General features: G+C 48.3%; 1 protein-coding gene across 1 annotated transcript; it reads right to left on the reverse strand.

The window, feature by feature from the left end:
- Positions 1-546: 546 nt before the first annotated feature.
- KRT80 (keratin 80) lies at positions 547-27,714 on the reverse strand. The gene is made up of 9 exons (XM_032786820.2): positions 27,281-27,714; positions 20,933-21,147; positions 15,455-15,515; positions 12,579-12,674; positions 5,143-5,307; positions 4,759-4,884; positions 3,432-3,652; positions 2,054-2,109; positions 547-1,965 (listed from the first exon to the last, which is right to left on the reverse strand). The coding sequence occupies exons 1-9, from the start codon at positions 27,605-27,607 to the stop codon at positions 1,733-1,735; spliced, it is 1,500 nt and encodes a 499-aa protein (XP_032642711.1). The 5' UTR covers positions 27,608-27,714; the 3' UTR covers positions 547-1,732.
- Between the last annotated feature and the right edge of the window lie 201 nt (positions 27,715-27,915).

A 27,915-nucleotide genomic window follows, 5' to 3' on the forward strand; every position in this document is an offset into this window, starting at 1 on the left:
GTACAGTTGGCATGCCTCCACTGACTTCAATGGGACCGTGTTGATTTACACCACTGGGGATCTAGCAAATTAAGTTAAAAGCGGCATCATAAGTTATGAAATATATATAATGTTGATTATTCTCTTTAAATGACAACCAGTAAATATCCCAGAACAAATAACAACTAACCTCCCTCCCGCACTGAGGCTTGTCTTTTACAGTCGCGTTGGGTTTTGTGTAGCCTCCAGGAGCTCTGAGGATGACGGTCTCCCTCGTGCACTGGGTCTACTTCACCCTGCTTAGGTGGACCTTGAGTGGTGTCCCTGCCTTGTGCTGCTTCTCTGCTAAAGGGTGCAGAGGTCGGCACCGAAAGGATACAGAACAGCCAGAGTGCAGTGGGATTTCCTACAGCAATTCCATGGGCACTCAACCATACAAGGTAAAGGAGAATTCGGCACCTTGCAGAATTGGGATCCTTGACCCACCATGAGCCGCAACTAAAACTGACATCTAGCTTTACTGTCCAGTTGAGAAAAGTGCACCTGGCCCGCCCGCCCAACCCCCCAAATCCAGGAGAAACAATAAAAAATAATAGATTTCTAAACCATGTTCAGTTTCAATATACTGGGCCATTAGCAAGCAACATAGAGAAGGACGCTTGCAAACCTACGGGTTTCTTTTAAGATCTCTATCACACTAGGATAAACCTGCTGTGGAGTCATTCTGGGTTTATGCTAGTGGGAATGAGATTACAGACAGGCCCTAACCCCATTGACCCCGGTAAATTAAACCTGTTTTTACAGCACTGTAATTCAGATCAGAATCTGGACTACGTTCCTCTGAAGTCAGCGGAGTTGCTCTGGATTTACACCAGCGTACCTGAGGTCACGATTATTTTATTTTATTTTTAAAGGACACCCTCAAGATAGAGTCCTCACTGGCAGTAGGAAAAAAGCCTTTGACTGAGGATTCTGGATCTACACAAAATTTTCCCCTGAGTAGCCAGAGCGCCAGAGCTGAAACATCACCAAACACAGACTCTGCCAACTCATGTGGTTGAGAACGTTCGCACGCATCACATCAGCAGCTGGTGAAAGAGACCCTAATGCAAATCTGCACAAACCAAAGAACGAAAGTAAGAAGGAACGCGAGAAATCATTTGGTAATACTGGTAAAATAACTCATAATACTTAGCTCTTATCTAGCACTGAGATATCAAACCGCTCTGCAAAGGAGGTCAATAACATTATCCTCATTTCACAGATGGGGAAACTGAGGCATACAGAGGAGCATGGCTCACCCAGCAGAGTCAGGAATAGAATCAAGGTTTCCTGAGTTCAATGCTCTAGAAACCAGGCTCCCCCATGCTACTTTCCACTATGTTGCTACTATCCTTCAGTTTATCATTGTTGGAGCCTAAGTAATAACACTTTCTTCTTCTGCAGAGCTTTCAGTTTGAAGATCTCAAAGCACATCAATTAATTAAGCCTTACAAGTCCCGCCTCAGGGAGGTAGGATCAGGATGAGTTTGCTGGGGCTGGTGTGAGAATTGGGCACGTTCAAAGAAAGTTCTGCCAGGATGGGGGTCCCGCTTCTAACCAGTGATTGAGTTGGGAAGGCGTCAAGGAAACATTGGGAAGAACTGGTTTGATGTTGATTCCCATTCTTGGCCCCGCAGACATTGGCAAGAATTGGGCTTCAGGAGGAGGCATTTTGGTCTTGTTCAGGAACAGTTGCCAATGCATCTGGCATCTATTCCGCAGGAATCGACTCCATGCGGCGGTGTTCTTCATCAGACAGCAAGCAATGCTTCGGACGTGCCCCACTGAGCCACTCGCCTGCATCCCGACTTGCTGAGCCGCCGCTCTGGCTCCTGGTGAGGACGGCCTCTGCCACCGCTCCATTTCGGGTCACTCTGTCAGTAGAACTGCCCCTCGCTCGAGAAGCCAGCTGGGAAGATCCCGAGAAGCTGGAGATGGATGAAACTGCTGGGAAAAGAGAAGAGAGTAATGGCTCAGTGTTTATTTTTCCTACCGCTGCCACTTGCATCAAGCTACAGTAATAGATGCTTACAGTGCCTAGGGCTGGAGTGGATGCTGCTGACGACAGGGCATGTCGGGGACTCCGTGCTGGGAAGATAAAGACAGACGTTAAAAGGCTATGGAACACAGATGGGTTTCAGACTCTTGTGCAAAATGCTGCCCTCCAAGCAATGTGATACCCAGGCCCAGTGACCCGAATGACCTCAGGGAGGTTAGATAGGTGGAAATGGATGTGTACTGTCCCCACTTGAATGGGGTTACATGGGTGGAGATGAAGACAGAATTTGACTCTCTACACAAGAGAGTATTGCATACCCCTTCCAGATCTACCAGCTTCCTGCGTACTCACTTCCAGATCAACCAGCTCCCTGCGTACCCCCTTCCAGATCTACCAGCTGACCTGCGTACCCCCTTCCAGATCAACCAGCTCCCTGCGTACCCCTTCCAGATCAACCAGCTCCCCTCAACCCCACTTCCAGATCTGCCAGCTGCCTGCATATCCCCTTCCAGAGCTACCAGCTGCCTGCATACCCCCTTCCAGATCAACCAACTCCCCTCAACCCCACTTCCAGATCTACCAACTGATCTGCGTACCCCCTTCCAGATCAACCAACTCCACTCAACCCCCCTTTCAGATCTACCAGCTGATCTGCGTACCCCCTTCCAGATGAATCAGCTGCCTGTGTACCCCTTAACACTACCCGTCTTTAGCCATCTGTCCATATTTCACTATTCTGTACAGATATAGTTATAGTGCGATGTTCACATCTGAAAAAAACCCACTGACTAAATTCTGAGCTCAGTTAGACTGGATAGTTACTTGGCAACTGAACCCACGCTGTACGGTGATTGGAGGTGGGGGCTCTGTATGTTTGTGTCTCTGTGTTCTCACTGGTACATCCTGAAGTGAATCAACTACTGTATTTTATATAACAAGTTCCCACAGAGTTTTAAAGCTTTAGCTGAGTAGCCTATTATGAAAATGCAAAAAATTAAATGAGTAAATAATTCAATTCACCATTGCACAATTTGTCCCGTGTGGGCCCCCCTCGAGATATCTCAGTTTGGGACCCCCTGCTCCAATGGGTTTGCACAGGTGTAGCTGACTGCACAGCTTGGTCCCTCTGTGTTACCCCACCACCTTTTGTGTTATGTCTGGAGACTCCTCCAAGCTACAGAGTTCAGGTCCGGATGTGAACATGCCCACATCTGGGGCAGGAGGTTTCAGGCCCAGAGGTTTGGTTCAGCCAGCAGCAGAGGAAAGGATGAGGCTCAGGATCTGCTTCTCCATTGACTTGAAAGGACATTGGATCCGGCTTTTAAAGAGCCAGATTCATGCGCTGGGTGCCTGCTTTTCTCCTAGGAGGCTCAAGCATGTCAGTTCCCCTGCACACATCCATCTGACCCACCTGCTCTCCTCGCCTTCCACCAGCTTCCTGTAGGTGAGGATCTCCACGTCCAGGGCCAGTTTGATGTTCATCTGCTCGTGATACTGCTTCACCAAGCCAGCCATGTCCGCCTTGCCTTTCTGCAGGGCTTCCTCTAGCTTGGCCAGCTTGGCTTCAGCATCCTGGAGGGCAAGCTGGCCATTTCCCCCGGCCTCTTTGATGTCTTCTTCCAAACGCAGGCACTGGGGCAGCAAAGGGGAAGGGAAGTGATGTTAGGTGGGTAGCGGGTGCTGAGCCAGACGGGCAGCTTCCCCCCCCCCCTCCCGTGACTAGGGGTCCAGGCACACACCCCTGATTTCCTGCACAGCCTTTCTGAGCCTCAGTTGATCTCTGGGTGCTTTTCTGCCTGGAGCATAAATGAAGAGGTCTGGGGGTTGCTGCTGCTGCTGCAGTGGGTCTATGGGGAGTGTGTGGGGGAGTCTGAAATGCTCGAATGGCTACTTTTGGGAGACTTCCCACATTTTAGAAACAGCAGGAAGGGGCAGCAGCTATTTTCTTCAAGTGCTTTTTGCCTCCATAAACCTCCCTCCACTCATAATAAATCTTCCTCCCTCCCCGCAATAACCATTCTCCCCCGACCTTACCTCATATCACACCTGCCCCCACCTCCACCCCAACTTTCACCATAACTTCTCCCCAGCCCCACTCCCCATAACTGTCCCCAACCAACCCCCATGGCCCCTCCCCCCATTCTCCTTCCATTATCCCCACTCCATGACATCCTTCATTCCCTCTTTCCATAGCCCTATCCACCCCCACCCCATGACATCCCCACTCCGCTCCCTCCATAGCCCTCTCCACTCCCATGCATGATATCCCCCACCCCTCCCTCTCTAGCCCTACTCACCCCACCTCATGACATCCCCACCCTCTCCCAAAGCCCTCTCCCCCCCCCCATGACATCCCCATCCCCTCCCCCAAAGCCCTCTCCCACCTCCACCCTCACTCTCCCCTCCACAACAAATTACTGGCAAATCACAGCCATCTCTCTCTCTGCCTTAGTTTCCCCTCCCACCCTTAGGCTATTTAGATTGTGGGATCTTTGGAGCAGGGACTGTCTCCCACTGTGTGTCTGTGCAGTGCCTGCCATGATGAGACCCTGATCTCACTTGAGGCCTGTAAGCACTAGGGTAACACAGAGAATAAAGAGAGACTCCCCCAGCAGACTCATCCCAAGAGGGGGAGTGACGGGTGTGCGCAAGCACCTGGCTCGGATCTGGGGGCGGCTGCCGTTTCTCTTGTGTTTCCAATGCCTGAGGCTTCCTCTCTCCCAGGGCCCAGGCCTCACCTGGCTCTTCAGGGCCACGATGCAGGTCCTCAGCTTCTGAATTTGTATGGTCAACTCCGCGATCTCCCGCCGGCTGCTGAAGAGCTGGTCCCTGTATGTGGCGGAGTGGGTGGTTCCTTTGTTTAGCTGCAGGGAAGAGTTGAAACAGCGTCACCCCCTCTCCACCTTGCAGCCATGCCTAGGATTCTGCAGGGAGCTGGTCCCTCACGGGTGCCGGGGACAGACACTGTCTAACTCTCTCACTTCCCCTTGTCCCTCTTCTTTCTCCACCACCTCTCTGTCTATCTACCGCTCCCCAGTCCCCATGGTTTCTAGGCATGTTCTTTCCTGCTCCCCCACGCCAATGGCTTTGCGTCATGTCTCCTACAAGAGAGAGCTGTGTACCTTGCTCCAGGTAAAGGCTTCTGCCTCCTCCCAGCTCCTGAAAGCGAGGGCTTCATACTGCGCCCTCACTTCCTCCACGATGCGGCTCAGGTCAAGGTTGCATCTGTTATCGATCCCCATGACGACGGAGATGTCCTTGATTTCTGCCAGCAGCTCCCGAAGTTCCTGGATGGCAGGGAGGAGAGGAGAACTGAGCAGACACGTATGAAGCAAGGTTATAGTCAGCTGTGCAGAGCCAGCCCAGTCCCTCCCATAAGCAGCTGGGAGGTGGGAAGTTTTCATAAGTCAAGGCACAAGTTTGCAAACCTCACCATAGAGTGGTTTGGCTCTGGTGTCCTGCTTAATTCAATCAACCCTCCCCAAGGTTTGGGCTGGGGCTCAGAGGAGTGGCTCTGAGTTTGGCCATTGCTGGGATTTCTAATTCTCCCAGATCCTGGGCAAAATGATGAACTCATGTTGCATGAGAGCACTAGTGGGTGATAGTTGATTTAGCAAAAGTTTGTGGTCATGTCAATACTCAGACGCCGTGCTCATCTGCAGTGGGCATGTGAGGTAAGGGCCATGGGAGTGTGAATTAATGGGAGAGTTGTGGAACTCGTTGCCAGGGGATGCTGTGAAGGCCACAAGTATATAAAAACATTAAATAAGCTCATAGAGGATAGATCCATCAATGGCTATTAGCCAGGATGGTCAGGGATGCAACCCCATGATCTCTCAGCCTCTGATGGCCAGAAGACGGGACTGGATGACAGGGGATGGATCACTCGATAATTGCCCTGTTCTGTTAATTCCCTCCGAAACGTCTGGTACTGGCCACTGTTGGAAGACCGGTATAGAGGGACGGTCAACCTGCTTCAGCCCTGAAAGGGTTAAAAGCCAGTCTTTGGAGATGGCTGGAAGCCAAAAAGAAGAGGAGGGGAGGCAGCCAATCAGGGCCAGGCTAGGCCCTATAAAAGAGTTGCAGAGCCAGAAGGCAGTCGATCTCTGTCTAGCTTTGGAGCGAGAAGGACCTAGCTGCGTGGGAGCACAAGGGTACCTGAAGCAGAGCAGTGCTGGGGAAGGGCATAAGGAACTGGGGCGCTCCAGCCTGGCAACTGCCCTGGCTGAGGCCTTGTTAAAGGCCTAAGGAGGTACTGGGACCCCAGAGATGCAGCCCAGGTATAGGCAGAGGCATCTGGTCCAAACCCCTTGCCAGTGATGAGTGGCCATTACAGACTGCAGTTTGCCCCAGAAAAAGGGTGCTAGATGATGACTGACAGTAGCCACTGAGGCGAGGTGGGTATATGAGGTGGACGTTCCCCTGGGAGGGGGACCCAGAGTGTGGGGGTGCTGCTGTGGGGCATCACCCCAAGATAAGAAGGCACCAGGGTCTGGGAGGGACACAGGGACTATGGCAGGCGTGACAGTAGGAAGCGCTGTGCTGGTAAGTCTGCGATCTGCCACAACAGGATATTGGGCTAGACGGACCATTGGTTTGACCCAGTGTGGCCATTCTTATGTTCTTAGCTAGCTAGTTTGTGCCAGATACCTGCTGACATACTGTGGCTGCCCATGGACTTCAGGGCTGACTTTGGACAGCACAACATGCCCCCCTGGGACTCCACACCAATGCTATAGATAGAACATGGGTCCACATGCTGCAGCAAAGGCCCCTGAGCACTTAAGAAGAATCACCATTAGCTCCTGACAATATACGGCCTATGACACATGCCAGGGCAGTGTGGTGCCTGCACACGTTGCAGAGCTAAGGTGGCCATATGTCCTTGGTTACATATGCCCTCCATGAGGAAACTATCAGTGGCATGGGCTTGCAACTGTCTCATGATTACACGGTCTAGCGGCTGGACACAGGACTAGGAGGCTTTTCTCTGGGAATACAGCCGAACTAAAGGGAGCTCTCCATTGTCCACCACTCAGTATTAAGCCATCCCCCACCATGGGAACTATACGTCCTGTGCCTTCTCCTGCACATGAGAAGGTGTGACTCCATCCAACACTCGGCAGTAGTGGTATGCATATATCAGCCTGTATACACACGTTGCAACTCCTGACTCTAGGGTGTTTGTTCTTGATGACTCGGGAGAAGTGACAAAAGATGCAGACATGGTTCAGCAAATCAAAAAAAGACATCCTAATCTATGCTAGGAAGCCACACTCCTGTGCGGTTGGTACTCAGACAAGACCAAACCTGAAGGGATCTTAAGCTAGTGGAATGCCCGATAATCCTCTTTCATTCTGCATCTCACTATGGGTCTCATTTTCCTCTCATGATGGCGTAACGCCTGATTTCAGTGGGGTTATTCCTTGTTTACCTCTTAACACTAAGTCTCTGACATTTCAGCCTTTTGTCCCCGTCAACGTTCTTTTATTCCATGCTTTTGTAGCCCTCCTACCGAAGGCTTTGCTAGAAGGTAGGGCATTTATGGCTTTGTTTGCATTACCTCTCCCTGATTGGGGGAACAATGATTCGGACTGGATAGATGATTCATCTGTTACCAGTGACAAATCTCTCTGCCACTCTGAAACCAGGATTTTAAATGTATTTTTTCCCCTTTGAAGCTTGATCCCCAGGTAAATTTATAGGGGTTGTTAGAGGAAAGATTAATGTGGGAGAATTCATATGTTGGAGCAGTTTCCATGCACAAAGGGCCTGATTCTGTTCACATTCACACCAGCATAAATCAGGAGTAACTCAGCGGTGTTGCTTGTGACTGCCGCCGTTATATGGATGAGCAGAATCAGGTAAGTGGAGTTAGAAGGCTGCGAAACACTCGTAAGAGCAGAATTATGCCCAAGAACTTTTCTGCTAGTGCGGCTCTCATTACAGAATAACGGAGGAAACCAGTTCAAACTAGAGGCTAGGTTGCATATCAGTTACCTCAGGGAGGAGTAGAGGTGGTTCAAAAAGGGAGATTATTTCACGTTCAAATGTTTTTTGGTGGATTTTCCTGACTATTTGACAAATCAATTTCAAAGGAAAGTTTTTCACTGAGAAGAGAACCAAGTTTTTCTCTTCCAGCGGAGTGCACGCCTGGAGGCTGAAATAGAACGGAGGAATCTTGACTCCCAAGTCTCACATGCTCTAGGCTATATTCCCACAGCTGGGGACAGAACCCAGAAGTCCTGACTCCCCCTTACTCTAACCACTAATCCAGACTTACCATGTCAGCAGGACCAACAAAAAAACTTTGTAAGTTATGATGGAAGTCCCAGAAGACATTACTGTATAATGCTGTTAAAGGGACCTTCCACTATCAATTTTGAATTTTACCCGGGAAAAACTATGCACAACAGATAACATGGCTAGGGTGTGTCTATACCACACACTAAGCCCAAGTTCTCCTGTAAGGTTGAGCCCAAGTCCTCCTGTCCACACACAAATCAATCTGACTTGAGTCAGCAAGCACTCATGACCCAGGTCCTATGACCCTGCTAGGGAGATAGGTCAGAACCCAAGCCCTGTCATTCTGCAGTGTGGCCACAACTCTAGCTGAAGACTCAAGGCAGAAGGTCTATGCAGAGCAGTGTGGATGCGTTAACATGACTGTGAGAGCTGGAGCTAGCAATTGTAAACCCAGGGTTCCAATTCAGTGTGGTCGTTCAAGCGTGGGCTTGGAAACACAAACGCGGTCCTCCAGACTCAAGTTTACAATGCAGTGTCGACATACCCTTAGAGACCTTCCCCCATAGCTCTTGCCATAGAAGAAAGATTTGTTCCCTCGGCCCCTATAGCTTTGGAAAAGAGGAGGCAAAGCGAGGGATCCAGGAAACAAGATCCTTGATGTCAAATAGCTCCACAAGGTTTCCTAGAAAAGTGGCGTAACCTGAAAACAGGCTCAGTCTGTGGAACGGCCGGGGCAGGTATAATTTCTTTGCACAAAGGGTGGATGAAAGAACATAACAGGCTGCCAAAGTCAACAGCGTGAATCCCAACAGAAATTAATTCAAGAAGCAGCTGGGAACATAGCGAGGGGCGCGTACAGCCAGCCAGTAGGTGCTGCGGTGGACAGGGACGACTTCCTCCCGTCTCCAGTACATCCTTTTCCAGCAGCACAGCCAGGACTGGGAGACAGCCTGGCAGCTTATAAAGTCAATCAGGAGGCGGTACGGGCTAGTGGCTAGGACACAGGCCTAGCCCTCCGGAAACCTGGGGTTTAGGCCCAGTGCATGGCTGGGTGATGTGTGCCGCAGTTCCCCCACCTAGAATACAGGGAGAATGATACTGGTCTGCTTTGGAAAGCACTTGGCGCTTTACTGTTGAAAAGCAGAATCTTTTTCACTTGCATGTTACAATGGTACATCAGCACCACGCAACTGAGCATCAGCTGCATTCCCTGGGTCGATTCATTGAGGCGGAGGCTGTGCTATTAAAGTACCGACTTTCTTCTTAAGGAACCTCCACTCCATCTTTTCCCCCCAAGGCCCTAACCTTGCCCCGCCTCTTCCCATCCTGCCCCACCCCCTCCACTAGCATGCCCCGCCCTTTCTCCGCCTCTTCCTGCCCTGCCCCGCCCCGAGCACATCCCACCCTTGCTCCGCCTCTTCCTGCCCCCGCTCTGCGCCCTGCCCCCCAACACCTCCCACCCGCTGCTGAGCAGCTGATCGGAGGGTGGCTGGTGCGAGTTTAAAGATGACTGTCGCTCAGCACGCTTGCAAACTGGAATGGCTGAGCCCATTCCTTGGAGAGCGGCCTGTTCCAGGTGCTTTGGGGGAAGGCTGAACAAGGTTAGAAGGCATCAGTTGTGTTATAAAGTACCGTAGAGGAGCTGCGGATAAGGCTGCTGGTTGAGGATTCCCTCCAGATCCCAGTTGGAGACAAATATATGCTTTGCAGCACTGGGCTTGTAATTTCATCCTAGCTAGCTTAACTGCAGATGCTATTTTTTTGATGCTAATATGCCTTAATACCCTTTCTTTGACTCTCGCTAAGCTATTTCTCTTAACAAAATCCTGTTACAAAAATGACACAGGCTACATCTACACTGTGATAAAAGGCCAGGACCCGGGCAGTGTGAGTGCCACTGAAAATCAGCTTGCATGCCGCCTTCGGCACGCGTGCCATAGGTTGCCTACCCCCTGATCTACACTGCAATTGGTAGCCCCCGGCACCCGAGTCAGCTGTCCCAGGTTCTAAGACTTGATGCCATGAGTTTTTTTTTATTGCAGACATATGCTCAGGGGTAGTTTGTGCTATTCAGTGGGCCAGATTTTGATCTCATTGAGAGTGGCGTAAATCTGGAATGACTCCAAGGAAATCAGTGGGCCAAATTCTGCTCCTACTCCCCAGTGGAGATGAGGAACAATGCCCTGGCGCAGCAAAATGCTTAAGCTTCTGCTTAACCTTAAGCATGCTCTGCAGTGCAACAAAGCACTCAGCAAATGCATATGGCCCATCACACATGCTTCCGGGACTTTGCCAAATCGGGGCCCAGCTGGGTCACCATTGGTCAAGTTAGACTGATGTACCATCGGTGAGAGGAGAAATCAGACCTAATGGAGTTACTTTGGGTTTACATTGGTCTAACTGAGATCAGAACCTGGCCCTGTGATGGTATAGAAGGTTCGACTTCTCTGGCATGCCCTTGGGAAGAGGGTAAAGTACAGAAAAGCGAAAGATACTTCCCCAGCCCACCAAAGGTAGACTCCAGGGTCGTTGGAAAACCAGGGGAACAAGATACCAGAACTGACCCCTCTCCTTTCTGAGAGGGCCTGGATGGCCAAGGCGCTCAAGTGGTCTTCACATTCAGAAAGCTCTTAGTCCAGGTGCTGGCGAGCTCTGAGATGGAGCCCTGCTCCTTCACCGTACCACTCCCCTGCCACTCCAGGCTTGACACATTTCACAGCTGCATGCGGTAGGCAGTGATTGTGCCCATTGGACCCTTTCTGATTGAAGATGGTAAAGCAATGGCGCTTATAGTCTTTAGTGTAGCCCTGGCCATTAAGGTCCCCAAGCGTTTTGGAGGCTGTGCATTCTGGTGACCATAAAAAAGGCAGGACACCCTATAAAACACTCTGCATTGCTCAGCACAGAGCCAGTGATAACCGCTGATCTCCCATCTCTGGAGGGAACCTGGACAGTGACACCTGGTTAATTTTGGAATGAGAAGAAACTCTGGCGCTGCGCTTCCAATCTCTCTCTTGAATGTTTTGGGGCAGAGAGAGGAGTCAATAAATATGGTGGGTCAGTTCCATTCTGGGATGGACCGGGTGTGTCTGTACATATGTTTACACTGCAAAAACCAGGTGTGTTCTTATAACTTGGGTTAGCCATGGAAACTGGGCTTTTAGCTCCTGAATCCTCTACAGGTTTTAACTGTCTTCATTTCTATTTTAGCTAACCCAGATTAGGGACACACCTTTCTCTGCAGTGAAGACCTGCTCAGGGGACGTGGGAGATGAATGCAGTATAAATGCCTAGACAGACAGTTGGGCAGGTGAGTTTCCTTATCATTTTCAGCAGATCTAGCTGAAATATTTCAAATTTAGAAATGTTATGTCGAATTTTTGAAATGAAAAAGAATATTCAACAAGAACGTTGATACTTCTTGACATTCCCCTTGTTTTTTGAGGAACTATAGGGCAAGCTGAAGTTGTTGGACATTTCACTAGCTTTTGAAATCTCTTTCTTTTTATTTCAAAATTTTGGGGAGAAAAATTCCTGAAAAAAAATTAAAACATTTGCACAATTTCCCCCTTTTCCTTCTCCAACTCTGGCTAGTTCTAATTTTCAGATCTGGGACAGAGTGCTTTGACCTGTCTTCCTTTCACTCCCAGAGAGATGTGTCTGAGAAAGCGTTGCAGGTCAGAATGGAGAGAATAAAGCGTTTCCTAGCAGGTGCATTGTCTTGGGAGCTTTAATCCACTAACCATATGCTACACAGCTGCACTCAGAATGGAATTGCCCGGTAAGTGACTGGGTTTCCCTAGCATATAGAGCTGGGTGAATCACAGATTTTTTTGGTTCGTTGACCATTTCAAAAAATCGTCAAAAACCCCCATAATTTCAGCCAGACCAAGAATGAATGTTTTCAAAAACGCTGGCAAATTAAAAAGTCCAGCCAAAAAAATCATTGGGGATCCAATGAAATGTTTTGTTTCCATCCCCTTTGTTTCCATTTTGACCTTTTTTTACACATTTTTGGACATTGAAAACAGAAACTGAAAGGACATTTTGAAAGAAGAAGTCATTTCAAACTGAAAAATCCCAAGTTCACAAACACAGCAGTGAAATCTGTCACATTTTTTCACAATTCTTTTTCTTTCCATTTCCCCCAAAACAAACAATTGGGTGCAGCGGACACAAACTCACGCGACGTTTTGGTGCTGCCGAAACTGCATTTTTCACCAGAAAGAAAGTAGTCTGCTGAAAAATTTCTCCCAGCTCCTCCAGCCTCGTTACACACACTTAGGCATCTTGTCTTAGCTTTGCGTCTTACCTGCTCATATACGGCTTTCTTTAACTCCATCAACTCTTGAAGCCCGTGCAGTTTTACCTCTAGCTCAGTTCTACGCATGGAACCAGCGTCTAAATCCTGTGGGACAAAGAAGACATATCAGCTCTAGTAACAAACGATCTGTACATTGGGCTCTGACTTGTGCCTTGAGATGAGAGTTCTTCTCCATTGTGCACTGATTACCCAGTCCTGGGAGAAAGCAGTGTCCTTTTGAGATACTATCCGTCCATTCTGCAGGACACTATCCATCCATTCTGTGTCCAGTTTTGGGCCTCACACTACAAGAAGGTTGTGGAAAAATTGGAAAGAGTCCAGTGGAGGGCAACAAAAATGATTAGAGGGCTGGAGCACATACATGACTTATAAGGAGAGGTAAGTGGGATTGTTTAGTCTGCAGAAGAGAAGAATGAGGGGGGATTTGATAACTGCTTTCAACTACCTGAAAGGGGGTTCCAAAGAGGATGGATCTAGACTGTTCTCAGTGGTACCAGATGACAGAACAAGGAATAATGGTCTCAAGTTGCAGTGCAGGAGGTCTAGGTTGGTTATTAGGAAAAACTTTTTCACTAGGAGGGTGGTGAAGCACTGGAATGGGTTACCTAGGGAGGTGGTGGAATCTCCTTCCTTAGAGGTTTTTAAGGCCCGGCTTGACAAAGCCCTGGCTGGGATGATTTAGTTGGGGGTTGGTCCTACTTTGAGCAGGGAATTGGACTAGATGACCTCCGTAGGTCCCTTCCAACCCTGATATTCTATGAGTCTATGATTCTGTGGTGGATGTTGCTGGCGGGACCCTGCTTTTCTGCTCCCATTGAGGGTGGGTGATCTGAGAAGAAGATCTCTAGATAGAATTTCTTTTTGTTAGTGCTTGAGTGCAGAGAAGGAGGTAGAGCATAGAACATGAGAATGACCATATTGGGTCAGACCAAAGGTCCATCTAGCCCAGTATCCTGTCTTCTTACAGTGGCCAATGCCAGGTGCTGCAGAGGGAATTAACAAAACAGGGAATCATCAAGTGATCCATCCCCTGTTGCCCATTCCCAGCTTCTGGCAAACAGAGGCTAGATACACCATCCCTGCCCATCCTGGCTAATAGCCATTCCATAAAAGGAAACAAGCAGAACTGGCCCATAAACAGTCACCTTTTAATCATAAGGAAAAGCAGAGATTGTTGAAAACACTGATGCAATAAACAGAAGCGGCACAAACTGCGCTTACCAGGCTATGAGCAGGCTTGGGAACAACTTGTAATTAACAAGAACAGTCATTTACTGTGAGCATTTTCCTCAGCTCATATCATCCTACCTTTCCTTGCCAAAGATTCCAAACCCATATACGCAACAATTGATTCCCACTCACTCGTCACAAGTGAAGCTACCTCTGGGGTAGAACATGGTGGCTGTTTAACACGTGCATTACACATCTGCCACTGGTTTGCAACCTTTCCATACTGTGACCTCGTGTAGAGAAATGTTTCAGGATGCTGCTAATGGGAAGGTGGTTACGACCCTTCCTTGCGACCCTACTGGATCATGACCCCAGGCTGAGATCCTGTGGTATATGCAACTCGAAATGGCACAGGAATCTTGTCTATTAGAATTTGGCTAAGACATGGCAGCTAATACTCCATGCGTTTGCATCAAATGCTATGCAGTCTTTAGCAACCACAGGTGCTCAGGTCCTCACTTGTGCATGGTTCATTTCAAAATACATCACCTCCACCAGTCTGTGGTCCTCATGGCCCAGGTTGTCATCTACTGAGCCCCTGCCTTTAGCACTGTAGGGAAATGGCTACACAGCAAAAGAGCCCAGGTGAACTGGCTTGGGCTTGTGGGGCTTGGGCTGCGGGGCTAAAAATGGCCTTGTAGATGTTCAAGCTCGGGCTGGAGCCTGGGCCCTGAGTCCTTCCCCCCTTTCCGGGTTTCAGAGCCAAGGTTTGAATGTCTATTTTAGCTCTGCAGGCAGTTGATCTGGGCTCCGCAACTCACGGCTGCTGGTCTCTTTGTGCTGGGTAGGGTGACCAGATGTCCCGATTTTATAGGGACAGTCCTGATATTTGGGGCTTTTTTTATATGGGCTCCTATTATCTCCCACCTTCCCTCCTGATTTTTCACACTTGCTATCTGGTCACCCTAGTGCTGGGTATCCATGCTCTATGGGTATGTCTACACTACCTGCCGGATTGGCAGGTAGTGATCAATCTATTGGGGATCGAATTATTGCGTCTAGCGTAGACGCAATAAAATCAATCCCCTATAGCTCTGCCGTCAACTCTGGAACTCCACCATGGCGAGAGGCGGAAGCGGAGTAGAGGGGGGAGCGGAAGCGGTCGACTCACCACCATCCTCATGGCCAGGTAAATCGACCTAAGATATGCCGACTTCAGCTTCGTGCTATTCACATAGCTGAAGTTGCGTATCTTAGGTCGATGCCCCCCCCCCCGTGGTGTATAGCTAGCCAAGGTTTCCTATATGGGCAGGTTTCTCATGCAAATACGGAGCCAACCCAACCCTCTTATTGGTGCTTACCTGGCTTCTGTGAATGTTGTATCTGAGTGCCTCACCATGCTGATACTATTTCTGTTTCACAGAGATCTGAGGCCCAGGTCCTCAAAGAAATCTGGGCATCTAACTTCCTTTGATATCATTGGACGTTAAGCACCTAAATATCGTTGAGGCCCTGCGCCAGAAAAATGATGTGACTTGCTCAAGGCCATGCAGCAAGTCTGTGGCAGAGCAGAGACTTAAATCCAGGTCTCCTGAGCCCAGGCTAGGGTCCTAACCACTAGACACTCCTTCCACTAAGGGTGCATCTTTGCTGTAGATGTGCACACAGCCTCGTGAAAATGTATGGCCACTTACCCTTTTCAGCTCCGTGAAGGTGAATTCCATGGCACTCCGTTTATGTATTTCATCCTCGTATCTACGGAGAGAGAAGCAGTTTAGTGTGAAACCCAGCAGGGCTTAGCTAAATTCTATATTGGAGATCTCACAGGTTGCTTTATTTATTACAGTAGCACCTAACGCCTTTTGTACCAATACATCAATAAAAATCACAGTGATCCCCAGACAGCTTATAATTGAAACAGACAAACTGTGGGAGGGGAAGTGGCTGGTCCAGCTAGCAACAGAACCTAGGTCTTCTGAACCCTAGGCCAGTGGTCTCCTCGTTGGTCCACCCTGCATCCAGGGGACCAAATTCCCCATTTGCCTCTCTCGAAAGGAAACAACCCAACCCAGCGCAGCAATGGCACCTTCCTTCAACTTCCATCAGAGTGGGAAAGATAAAGGGTCATTTAAAGGAAATGATGGACACCCTTTTGTGATGTTATTGACATGAACAGTGACTGCAGAGATCACTGGTGCAACCAAGGTTATGATTCGCTAGTTACGATTATGCATGTATCGTGTTGTATTTAAAGTTATAAGTATTGGCTCTATACTGTCTGTATTTCAAACTTGTGCTGTGCTTCTGGGTGACACCCCGGACAATGTGGTGTCAGCACTGCCTAGCCTGCTTGATGGCCCATTAAGGACCATCAGTTATACAACTGACCCACTGAGAGCAGGCAGATACACCTTGTGACTCAGCAAGGCAGGATCATGCCTATGGACCGAACTCTAAGGTTTTTTCATGCCATATGCTGGGGTAGCTTGTGTTTGGAACAAAAGCAGCACAAGCCACACAGCAAAAGGACTGTAAAAGGCAGCTGCATCATCTCCATCTTGTCTTCAATCCTGCTTCTTACCTCTGGAGGGACTTTGCTGAAAACTGAAGCTCTAAACAAAGGACTGAATGATCCATCCCAGCTGTGGATGTTCCAGAGACTTGATTTGACCCTGCAGTTTATTCCATCACTGCTACAAGCCTGAACCAAGAACTTTGCCATTACTGTATGCAAGTGGCTCCATTTAATCAATTTTAGCTCTCGTCTTTATTTCTTTCTTTTTATGAACAAACCTTTAGATTTTAGAGTCTAAAGGATTGGCAACAGTGTGATTTGTGGGTAAGATCTGACTTGTGTATTGACCTGGGTCTGGGGCTTGGTCATTTGGGATCGGGAGACCATTTTTTCTTTTACTGGGGTATTGGTTTTCATAACCATTCCTCCCCATTACGAGTGGTGCCGGTGTTGATACTGAGAGGCTGGAGTCTCTAAGGGAATTGCTTGTATAACTTATGGTTAGCCAGCGGGTTGAGACCAAAGTCCTCTCTGTTTGGCTGGTTTGATGAGCCTTAAGAGTAAAAGACTCCACCCTTGGGCCATGACTGCCCTGCTCTGAGCAATTTGTCCTGAATTGATGCTCTTAGAGGCAGCATTGTTACACCTTTACATTGAGGGTACCTGCATAAAGAGTTTGCAAAGGGTTAATAAATGCTTCCTAGCTGTTTTAAGACATGGCTAATCAATTGTTATGGAGTCCAGCAGGTCAATCGGTCACTCATAACCCTGGCTCATAAGCAGGCTACCACACCTCTCGTGATGTGCTTGATGGGGAGCGTGTGGCACGTGCCACTCTCGCTTGTGACATGCTTATAGCTGCCACTAACCCTTTATGAGCTGCTTAGAAATGTAGCCTCAATCTGACATCTAAGTGAAACCGTGCTGGAGCCCAAGTGAGCGTAACCCTTGCAAAGAAGACAAATCTAATAGTAATAGCGAACCCAAACTTATCCCACAGTTATTGTGGCTCTTCTTAATAATTGATTGTTCATAATAATCATTTGCATTGCGGTAAGAGTGCCGGTTACTGCCCAGGAAGATGGTCCCTGCCCAAGAGAGCTTACAATCTAAGTGCTAAAGTGGCCTGGGTCTAGGGCGTGGGGTGGCCAACCTGTGGCTCTGGAGCCACACGTGGCTCTTCAGAAGTTAATATGCTGCTCCTTGTATAGGCACCGACTCCGAGGCTGGAGCGACAGGCGCCAACTTTTCAATGTGCCGGGGGATGGGGAAGGGTGCTCACTGCTCAACCTCTGGCTCTGCCACATGCCATTCCCCCACTATACCCCTTCCCACACCCTCCCCTGAGCCTGTCATGCTCTTGATCCTCCCTCCTCCCCCCCAGAGCCTCCTTCAGGCTGCAAAACAGCTGATTAGGAGGTGCGGGGAGGAGGGGGAGGGGCTGATTGGCAGGAGGAGCTGGGAGCTGGAGGGAAGCTGATGGGGGGCTGGTGATGTATTACTGTGGCTGTTTGGCAATGTACATTGGTAAATTCTCTGAGCTCCTTCTCAGGCTCAGGTTGGCCACCCCTGGTCTAGGGGAAGGGCATAAGGGAGGAGAACAGGGAAAAGGAAAAAAACACCCAACAACAATGACAGGTGATGCCATTGTTTCTGCCTCGCCCTGGTATTTAACTGTTTCATAAGCCTTGATTGGGAGGCGAAGAGGGAGAAGTGGTTGGTTCTTCTGGTTTTTCTGCTCTTTAACTGAAATTTCTGATTTCATGCCAGTGCACGTGTTGTTAATTAGAGCCTGCTTCTCTCCCGCTCCATCAGCACCCCAACCCCTGCCGAAAATGCTTCACGCATTGCAGGGCACTGACATCATGTCACCTGCTGCGCAAACAACAATCCTGATGGGATGGCAGTCGGGCTTGTCCGCAACCCACGCTCACCCCTGCCCCCATGGCTTATCCAGCTTTCAGCTGGAGAAGGGTGGCAGAGAGGAGCCTTTGGGCGTGGAGGGCCTGGGAGCGGGGAGGTGACTCGTGCAGGGGTAGAGCGACCCTTGCCGAGCACAAACAGATCACAGCTCGTTTTCTCCTTCAGGATGATCATGAGGACGTGTGTGGTAGCGTGTAGCTTTAAGGGTAATTGGTCTGTCTATTGAATAGCAATGCAGCAGGGTGCACGGTAGCAAAAACACACTGTATGAGGTCCTCCTGTCTGAGTCAGTGGACTCGGAGTTAGCTAGGGGCTGCTTGACTAATTTCAAATCAAGCATTTTCCAATCAGCAAATAGTCTGTGGGGAAAAATTGGTTTTGATGGAGTTTTCTGTTGAGAAAAGCAAAACAAAACGTTTCGTTTTTTGATCGACTTGACATTGATCTCTGAGGCCGTCTCAGTACCATGGTGCCAGATGGGAGTTGTAGTTGTGAACCTTTCATGTCTCTATTCTCCCTTATGGGACCTGCTACCTGGCCAAACTACAACTCCCACGATGCACCTCTCTCTCCCTATGTCTCTGTCATGAAATGTTACAATATTTCTAAATTGAAAATTTTTTGGACATTTTTGGTCCATGAAAAGTTTCAACATTTTCACGGACAATGCAGGACTGATGCAAAATGTCAAAACACCAGAATTTCCCAGGGGACAGAAATTCTGGTTTTTGAACAGCTGCAGCATCAGAAAACCTAAGTTCTAATACCTACTGCTGCTGTTTAGTGGTATCTCCCTGTGTCTCAGTTTTTCCATCTGTAAAATGGGGATCAGGATATTTACTCATCTTTGTAAAGGTGCCCTGAGATCTCTGGATGGTAAAAAGTAAATATTATTATAGCAGCCTGGGAAAATATGAGGTAAAGAATGACATTTTCTAAATGCTTGAGAAAAAAGCCTTCTGTGCAAAATGAAGTGCTGGTTGAAGAGTAAAGGAAAAGTCCAGCCTTTGAGGCCAGATCCTCAGCTGCTGTGAATAATCCAGGAGCTATATTTATTTTCATCAGCTGAGGAACATACCTGGAATAAAAGCAGGGAGCTGGCTTCACTATGATTTGTTGGGTCAAATAGTTAAGCACAAGTATTTGCACGATTACCATGCATTTACTCATACACTTATAGACTCATAGACTTTAAGGTCAGAAGGGGCCATTATGATCATCTAGTCTAACCTCCTGCACACTGCAGGCCACAGAATCTTACCCATCCACTTCTATAGCAAACCCCTAACCTATGTCTGAGTTATTGAAGTCTTCAAATTGTGGTTTGAAGACCCCAAGTTGCAGAGAAAGACCTCATTTGAGAAACTTTTTGGACACCATGAAAAGTTTCAACTTTTCACGAATGCCACAAAATGCCATGAATTTTTACTTCAGTGGTTTGTTTGGTCTGAAAATTTGCTTTGAAAAGCACATTCACTGTTAATTATTCACGAGTTCCATGAACCATCCCAGTGGGGGAACAGATCGAACTAAGCCAGGTGAACAGTGAGTCCATTGTGTGAAAATGGTTTGTTCACAGTGTTGGCTGAAAAGGTACAAATAACCAACATGTTCAAAACCCATAAAAGTTGGGGCTGATTTGTCAATCACAAAGGGGCTGAATTCAGAGGGGCATGACTCTAACAGAAACTAAGGCTCCTTTGCACCACTCTGACTGTGTGGGCTTAAATTCCATGTAAATTAGATTAAATAATTACAATCACTTAAATAATACTAATTTTTTACATCTGTGCTCATCTATAGCACTTATCAGTACATCTCAACATGTTTTACAAACAGTATTGTTATCCCCATTGTACAGATGGGGAAACTGAGGCACAAGGCAGTGAAGTGACTTGGTCAGGGTAATCAAGTAGGCCAGTGGCAGAGCCGAGACTAGACCCTAGGTCTGCTGAGTCCCAGTCCAATATTGTAACCACTAGGCAACACTACCTCAACTGCCAAAGTGATGTAAAGGGTATAAGAATCAGACTCATAATGAATATTATACCTGATTCTGCTTCAGTTTACACCAGTGTAAATCAGAAGTAACTCAGCTGTAGTTCATGCAGTTACACTGGTGTAAAATTATTGTAAGTGAAAGAAGAATCAGGCTCCTTAAAAGTTGTAAAACCATAATAACTGGGACAATACAACAGTTAACCCAGGGGTAAAGTCCCACTTTCTAAAGTATGCAGATTGGGAGAACATGACAGAAGGGGGCACATTTCACAGGGGCTCAGAGAGCACTCCCTTGAAATGAGTGAGGCATTCATTTCTGTGCCAAAATACAATCATTGACTCGTGCAAACAGGGCACTTGTGCATGCAAAAATCCCACATCTGTTCATGCAACTGTGATTTTGTGTGTGCAAATCGATTAGACAAGCCTTTAGAATCTCTCTCTCTCTCTCTCTCTCTCTTTCCCTCTACGGATTTCTATTTGTCTACTAGTCTAAGTTCATTAAGCAGGAAAAAAGCATGAGCCTTATTTTCAGAACTTGCTGTTCTTGTGGAAAGCTCATCATCTGTCCAAAATCAGACTCTTGAGGTTTCTGAGTATGGATAATAGGAGAAGAAATCCATCTTATTCTCTTATTATCCACAGTCCATAGTGTTGAACTGGTACCTAACAATAGGATGCAAATTAATTCCTGTATTTCCAAAGACCCCCAACAAACTAGGACGAATGGCACCTGCTTCGGATGTTATCCATGGACTTCAACACCTCAGTCAACTCGGACTCCAGCTGTTCTCTCACGTGGCTGATAGCCCTCATCTCTTCCTTCAGTTTGCTCGTGTACTGGTCGTAGAGGAGTTTGATATCTGACTCGGAACGAGAATTGTCCTGATCTCTCAGGAAGCTCCACCTGATCGTGAGAATCTTGTTCTGCTGCTCCAGGGACTGGACCTGCAGAATGGAATCCAGAGACATTAGTAAGGTTGATGACGGAAGGGCTGATGTGAACCCCTTCAGCCAACACGCTAGACGTTGAGATTGGGACCTCCAGAGATACATGCACAAAGCTTTACAGCTTGAGAGACACAACTGGGCTCTCAAACAAGGAGCTGTAAAAGAATCCCACCCCATGCAGATCAGGCACAGAAGGGCATTACATTGCCATATGGAGGCTTTCGCTTTATGTACTTGGTGGTTTCCTGACAGACCATCCCTTAAATCAAATCAGCCCGACAGATCACTCGAGTCAGCTGATCAGCACATCCTATCGGACATGTCGTCAAAAACTGACAACTTAAGATCAAACTGTAAAGCTTCAACTCAAAATTTATTTCTGTCTTCGCATACGGATGTGAGAAGCTGCAGATCTACCAAGGGGTCAGATAATCATCTCAATACCGTCAAGAACAAAAGCCATAGAAAAATACTAGGTATTAAATGGAATGACTTTATAATGAATGCTGAGATTTGTCAGAGAGTCTGACGACCCCTGAGTGCCTAAGCTTTATACAAAAGAAGTGGGAAATATCGAGGACATGCATAAAGAATGAAGACAGAGCTTTTACCACGCCACTGGGCAGCTGAAGGAATGCACAAAAAGAGCCAAACAATAGAACACCTCCATCGAACGTTAAAGAGGGAAAACTTATGGGACTGAACAACATCAAGGACATGCAAAGAGAGGCCCAGGATAGAGGGGAACAGCTGTGAATGGCTGCTGAGAGCACCATCTAGAGAACGTGGCAGATCAGGGTTCAAATAGCAAAACCAACTCCCGGAAATGGGAAGGAGTGGAGAGAAGAGGCTGGTAGAAGAATCCCAAGGCAAGGTCTCATGGATAGAATAATACTAATCTCTATCGGAATCTTTCCCACACCATTATATGTCACCTGGGGCATAAACAATACAAGCCACTATTTCCTCTGTGAATCTGAAGTCTGGATAACATTCTTGTGAGCCAACAGAGATAAACTCTTCATCAGCCCATGCATTGAATCTATCCATCTATCCATGTATAGGTGCCATCTCTGTTTGGCTGCCTGATCTTTCTGTTCTCTGTCCATCTTTGCAATCTTTCTTTACAAGTAACAACTTGCCTTTTCATCTGCTAGGGCATCCATCTGCCCCCCTCATTTCAGCTGCAGTCTGTTTGGCAGCATCTCTGTTACGTATGCCGGTAGTGCTTTGATTTCTGTATGGACTATGTCCATCATGCTTCATGCAGCTGTGTATTGGTTTGATGAGGGAACATGGTCCAGCGAGTAGCACACCACACTGGGCTGCAGAAGACCTGAACTCTGCCAGTGACCCCCCCTCTGTGCCTCAGTTTCCCCTCTATTTAAAGTACTTATTTGGTCACCAGTACTGTAGTATCTGAGCACTCCACGATCTTTGATGCATTTTTCCTCATGACAGCCCTGTGAGGTAGGGCGCTGCTATTATACCTATTTTACAGTCAGAGGAATGAGGCACAGTGACAAGTGTCTTGGCCAAGGTCACAGAGGAAATCTGAGATAAAGCAGGGAAATGAACTTGGATCTCCTGAGCATCAGGCTCATGTCCTCCCCCCAGCCTCTGCCCCTTAAGACTGTAAGCTCTTTAGGGACAGAACTGTCTCTTACTATGTGTCCGTGCAGCATCCAGCGCAACAGGGGCCCCCATCTTGCTGCTATACTACACATTAGAACACTATGATCAGACACCTCCTCAGCCCAGTTGGCCTAGCACAGGGATAGACAACCTATGGCACAAGGCTCGCGAGCTGATTTTCAGTGGCACACACACTGCTGGGTCCTGGCCACCGGTCCAAGGGGGCTCTGCATTTTAATTTAATTTTAAATGAAGCTTCTTAAACGTTTTAAAAACCTTATTTACTTTACATACAACAACAGTTTAGTTATATATTATAGACTTCTAGAAAGAAACCTTCTAAAAAAGTTAAAATGTATTATTGGCGTGTGACACCTTAAATTAGAGTGAATAAATGAAGACTCGGCCCAGCACTTCTGAAAGGTTGTTGACCCCTGACCTAGCATGATATTTGCTTCCCTGCAGGAACCAGTAATAGTGGTTGGTCCTAAAACATAAATACGGGCCTGATTCGCTGTTGCATCCTTGCAGTGCATGCCAGTGTCACTCCACTGAAATTGGAAGGATTAGATGATTAGCCCCTTGGGGAAGGGACTGTCTTTTTGATCTCTGTTTGTACAACTAGAGCTGTATTGTGCTGTGACTAGAGTTACTCGGGGCTACAGCCATACAACAGGGCCGCCCAGAGGATTCAGGGGGCCTGGGTCCCCCGCCGCCAAATTGCCGCTGAAGGCCTGGCACTTTGGCGGTGGGTCCCGGAGTGGAAGGACCCCTGGCTGCCGAATTGCCACTGAGGACCCCGAGCGGAAGAAGCTCTGGGGGTCTGGGCCCTGTGAGAGTTTTCTGGGGCCCCCAGAATGAGTGAATGACCCCGCTCTAGGGGCCCCCAAAAACTCTCGTGGGGCCCCCTGCAAATTGCCCCACTTGCCCCCCCCCAGGCGGCCCTGCCATACAATCAATAAATAATAGGCTGATACCGGGGCAAAACTGGAGTAATGTTGTGCGAATCAGCTTCCGACGTTTGCACTGCAAAGGGCCGTGCACAGCTACGGAGCTACATACAGTCACAGCAAGAATGATAGCCCCTGTGTCCTGTCAGTTGGTATGCATCTCGGTGTGTGTGTGAGTACATGTTTTTTGGTCACCCAGCTGCCATCCTAACTTGGCACACTCCCATACTCGCGGTGATGGCTATACGGCTCAGCAATGATGCGGTGCTTTTCAGCCTCAAAGTGCTTCCATTAACCATTTATTTGCCAGCTCTCCTCTCTCCACTCCGCGCACAAAACAAATTGCTTCAATTGTACTTAATTCGGCAGGTCAGAGCTGCCAATTGCCACCAATGCTGTGAAGTGGCCGTTAAGTCAGCTGAGGGGAGGGCTCACCCATGAGACTGTGTGTCCTCTCTGAAGGATAGTAACAGCATCATCTGTGCAAAGCTGCCAGCTCCTGCCAGCTGAGGATTGATCTAACTTCCTTTGCCCAGGGGTAGAAAAATGTGCTGGCCACTGGGACAAGATCTTCTAACAGAAAGTGTTTTATCTGCTTAGTTTGTCCCTGGTTCAGCTGTCAGCAGATGTGGAATGACCTTCCTGATCTGCCTTCTTCTTTACATTACAGCGGTGTCTCGAGGCTCCAGCTGAAATCAGGGCCCTGTTGTGCGAAGCAGTGCTCACACAAGGAGAACCATCCTGCTTTCTCCCATGCTGCCCCCCTGCCATCCTTTGGAAGGACTCCCATGTGAATGTCTGCAAAGCCACTTCATTACCCACCTTTCAAACCCTGGTTAAAACTCTCCTTTGCCATGCAGCCTACAAAGAAGACCAGGCAATGGTTAGGCCACTGCTTTGCTGAGGTCACTGCCTCTGAGGCTGACCAATATTAGCTGTTTCCTAGTGCCCCTCCCTAGCCCTGTCTGCATCCATCTGTTGTCTCTTGTCATATGCTTAGATAGTAAGCAGCTTAGGTCAGTGACTGTCTTTTTGGTCTGTGTTTTCAGAGCGCCTAGAGCGATGGGAACCGCTCCTAACCAATAAGGTACAGCACCTAGCGTAACAGGAGTCACTACCTAGCACAAAGGGGTCCTGCTCCATATCTAAGGCCCACAGGTGCTACCATAATACAAATAATAAATAAAATAAGAAGCAACATCTACCCTGATGAGCTTACATCTAAACAGAGAAGAGGTGGGAGTGGAAGCAGACGTACAGATGGGAAGTGACTTGCCCAAGAGCACGCAGCAGGCAGAGACAGAAATAGAATCCAGCCCAGTTTTCTACTCATTATACCTCACTGCCTCTCTCTGCTGGACTCCGCATAGGGGGTTCTGAGAAATGTCTATCCAATTTGAAGTCTACAGAGGCACTGCTGGAAACAGCTGGCACAAACACTGAGTCAAGTCCACCCCGTGCCTGCGTGAAAGATCCTCCAGGACACACTAGGAAAGGCCCCATTTCGGATTTACAAGGCAGCAGGGCACGGAGAGCCAACCTGGAAAGTGCCACTGAACAAGAGCTCTGTGGCAGAGCTTAGTGAGGAGGAGTCATGGACAGTGAGGTGGCCGGTGGGCTGGGGAAGTGGCTACCGGGTCCCTGCACAATACAGAGACTCCAAACACAGGCGTGAAAGGAGCATAGCAGGTGGTTGCTGCTACTCTTGCTCATAGGCTGCAGGGATGGCTGAGACCTTGCAGCCTAGGTGTTCTGGTCCCTAAGTCTGGATTGAGGAGAGAGTATGCCACTCCCCTCCTTCCAAAGTTACTGGGGCTTTTCACAGGGGGACCTAAGATTTGATCTATGGGGCTTAGATGATCATCACTGAGCACAGAGTGGGAGAACCTGCCATACACCTTATTCCCGGAGGTCTCTTGTTTCTGGTTTTCTAAGTATGAACAGGATGAGATGCCAGGGTTTCCTGGGATAGCAGGGACTGGTCTCAACGACCCAGGAAGTCCCTTCCAGTCCAATATCCTGTGTTCCTGTTTTCGTTAGGCTGCAGAAAGGGGTCAGAACCGAGAACCCACTAGGCAGCCATTATCTGCCTCCTGTCCAAACACATGTGAGCCACATCCAGAGGAAACCCAGAGTCAGTAGCAGCTTGACCAGGACTCATCCTCAGCTGCATGACAGATCCCAAAGGTGCGTGGCCTCCTGACTGGGAACAGTCAACCCCCTACCTCCCAGCTATGGCCATAGCGACTACCCTAGGGTTTTATGGCCCAGGTGGTATTTGTCTGAGGTCATATGAATTCCTGATAAAAAGAAACACTCCCTGTCCGGTGGCACATTCACAACTGTATGTTACATTTCTCTGCCAATGGGTTGAAGTTCACACCTGCGTAGAAGGCCAGTGGGAGATGGCTGCCATCTTGGCTGACACACCAGATATCTCCAGAGCTAGAAGCCCTTGAGCTAAAGAGCTGATGCACCCTATCTAGGGTTGTACCAGGCTCTCATGTGGGTCAGACACAGAGGAGGCCCTGTAATCACCGGTGGGATTTGTATGCACCACTTAAGGCCATTTTTGAGGATTTAAGCGGTGCCTGGGTCTTGTAGTGACCTCTCTGCTCAGGGGTGAATTTCATATGCACCAGATTTCGTTCTCAGGGCTGCCACCTGAAAAAGTGCAACGCACAGATCATCACATTTGCACGCTCCAGCAGGCAGCTGTGCCTACCTGGATGCTCAACTGTACACGGAAACGCGGGCTGTGCTGATGTAGTTTAGGCAGATGCTCTGAAAACAGACCCCTACGGTACTAGTTCATACCCATATTAGCACTGGGTTTTTTAAAAAAACAACAACAGTAGCTTGGAATTAGCTGCCTACATGATATACTTCAGTGAAGCAACCCTTTCGGGAGATTACCATCTGTTTACAGATTATAAAAGCTTTGCAGGAACCTGCCTCAAGTAGGCAAATTGTTTTGCTTTGAGAAAATCTTCTATCTTCCCCTGGATCTTAGCAGATGAAAGACTCTCTGCAGGAGAGCTTACTTAGCAAATCCAGTGATCCTTCCTTTACCCCCTCATCACCCACCACATTATTGGCTAGTTAGTTTTCTCTAGTTTTTGGCATTAGAAAACAAGATGAGCAAGAACGATAGGCTATTATTGCACCTGCTGTGCTGGTTCTTTGCCCAGCTACAGGTATGAAACTTCTCCTGCTCCATCCTTTGTCCTCACAGCCCCTGTCTTTGCTGCTTATCCCACAGCTACTTCCATCAGTGACTGAGTTTCCCTTTTCCCAGTGATCAACCAGGGAGATTACTAGCCGATGGGGCTGGACAGGGTCTTTGAAGCAATGGACCGGGTACTTGCCATAATTAGCTAATAATCATGCAACCTTTTGGTACAATAGACAGCACAGGAGGAAAGAACTATCCCTGCAACTGGGAAATTAGCCAACATTTAGAGCCAAATCTCTCTTGCCACAGGCACCTCACAGCCCATCCCCTGCTGGCCTCTGTGGTCACTTGAACCTGGCGCTCCTCTTACCTTCCCGATTAAGGATGCAAATTGGTTGTTGAGGATTTTCATCTCTTCTTTCTCCTGCTTCTTCCTCTCCTGGAACATGGGGTCCATGTCTAGGCTCAGTGGCGTCAAGAACTTCTCGTTGATGAAGACGGATGGGCAGGAGGAAGATGTGTATCCACCAAGACTCGAGGTGCTGAAGCTTCTGCTGGCTGGACCACCAGGGCTGCTGCAGCTGTCGTATTCAGAGGATGTCACCACCGAGCTCCCGCTGTTCTGATTCCATGACGCCTGCCAAGATGAGAGAGAGCTGTTGCTGAGGCTGCTGAATTCTTTTGAGTGGCTGGTCATCCTGGCTCGACCGGTGGTGGGGAGGTAGGGGAAGGTGTACGAACTAAGCTGCCTGCTGCTGCTGCCGGGAAAGAGAAGTGGCACCTCGGAGAATATGGTCTGTTTAATTCCTGCCTCCACTGAGCTGGGGTTAGCTAATGCATTACAAACACCTGCTCTGCTATGTTCATAAAATGAGAAGGGCGTGACCGTTGAGGTAATCCAGATCAACCTGTTGGCTTTTTTTGTTTTGTTTGTTTATGTTCCCGCCTTTCATGTGGAGCTTGTTTGATTGGTGAACAAGCACACATGCCCTGACACTCACAGGG

The sequence above is a fragment of the Chelonoidis abingdonii genome, chromosome 26 (assembly GCF_003597395.2).
Source record: "Chelonoidis abingdonii isolate Lonesome George chromosome 26, CheloAbing_2.0, whole genome shotgun sequence".
NCBI classification, from domain to species: domain Eukaryota; kingdom Metazoa; phylum Chordata; order Testudines; family Testudinidae; genus Chelonoidis; species Chelonoidis abingdonii.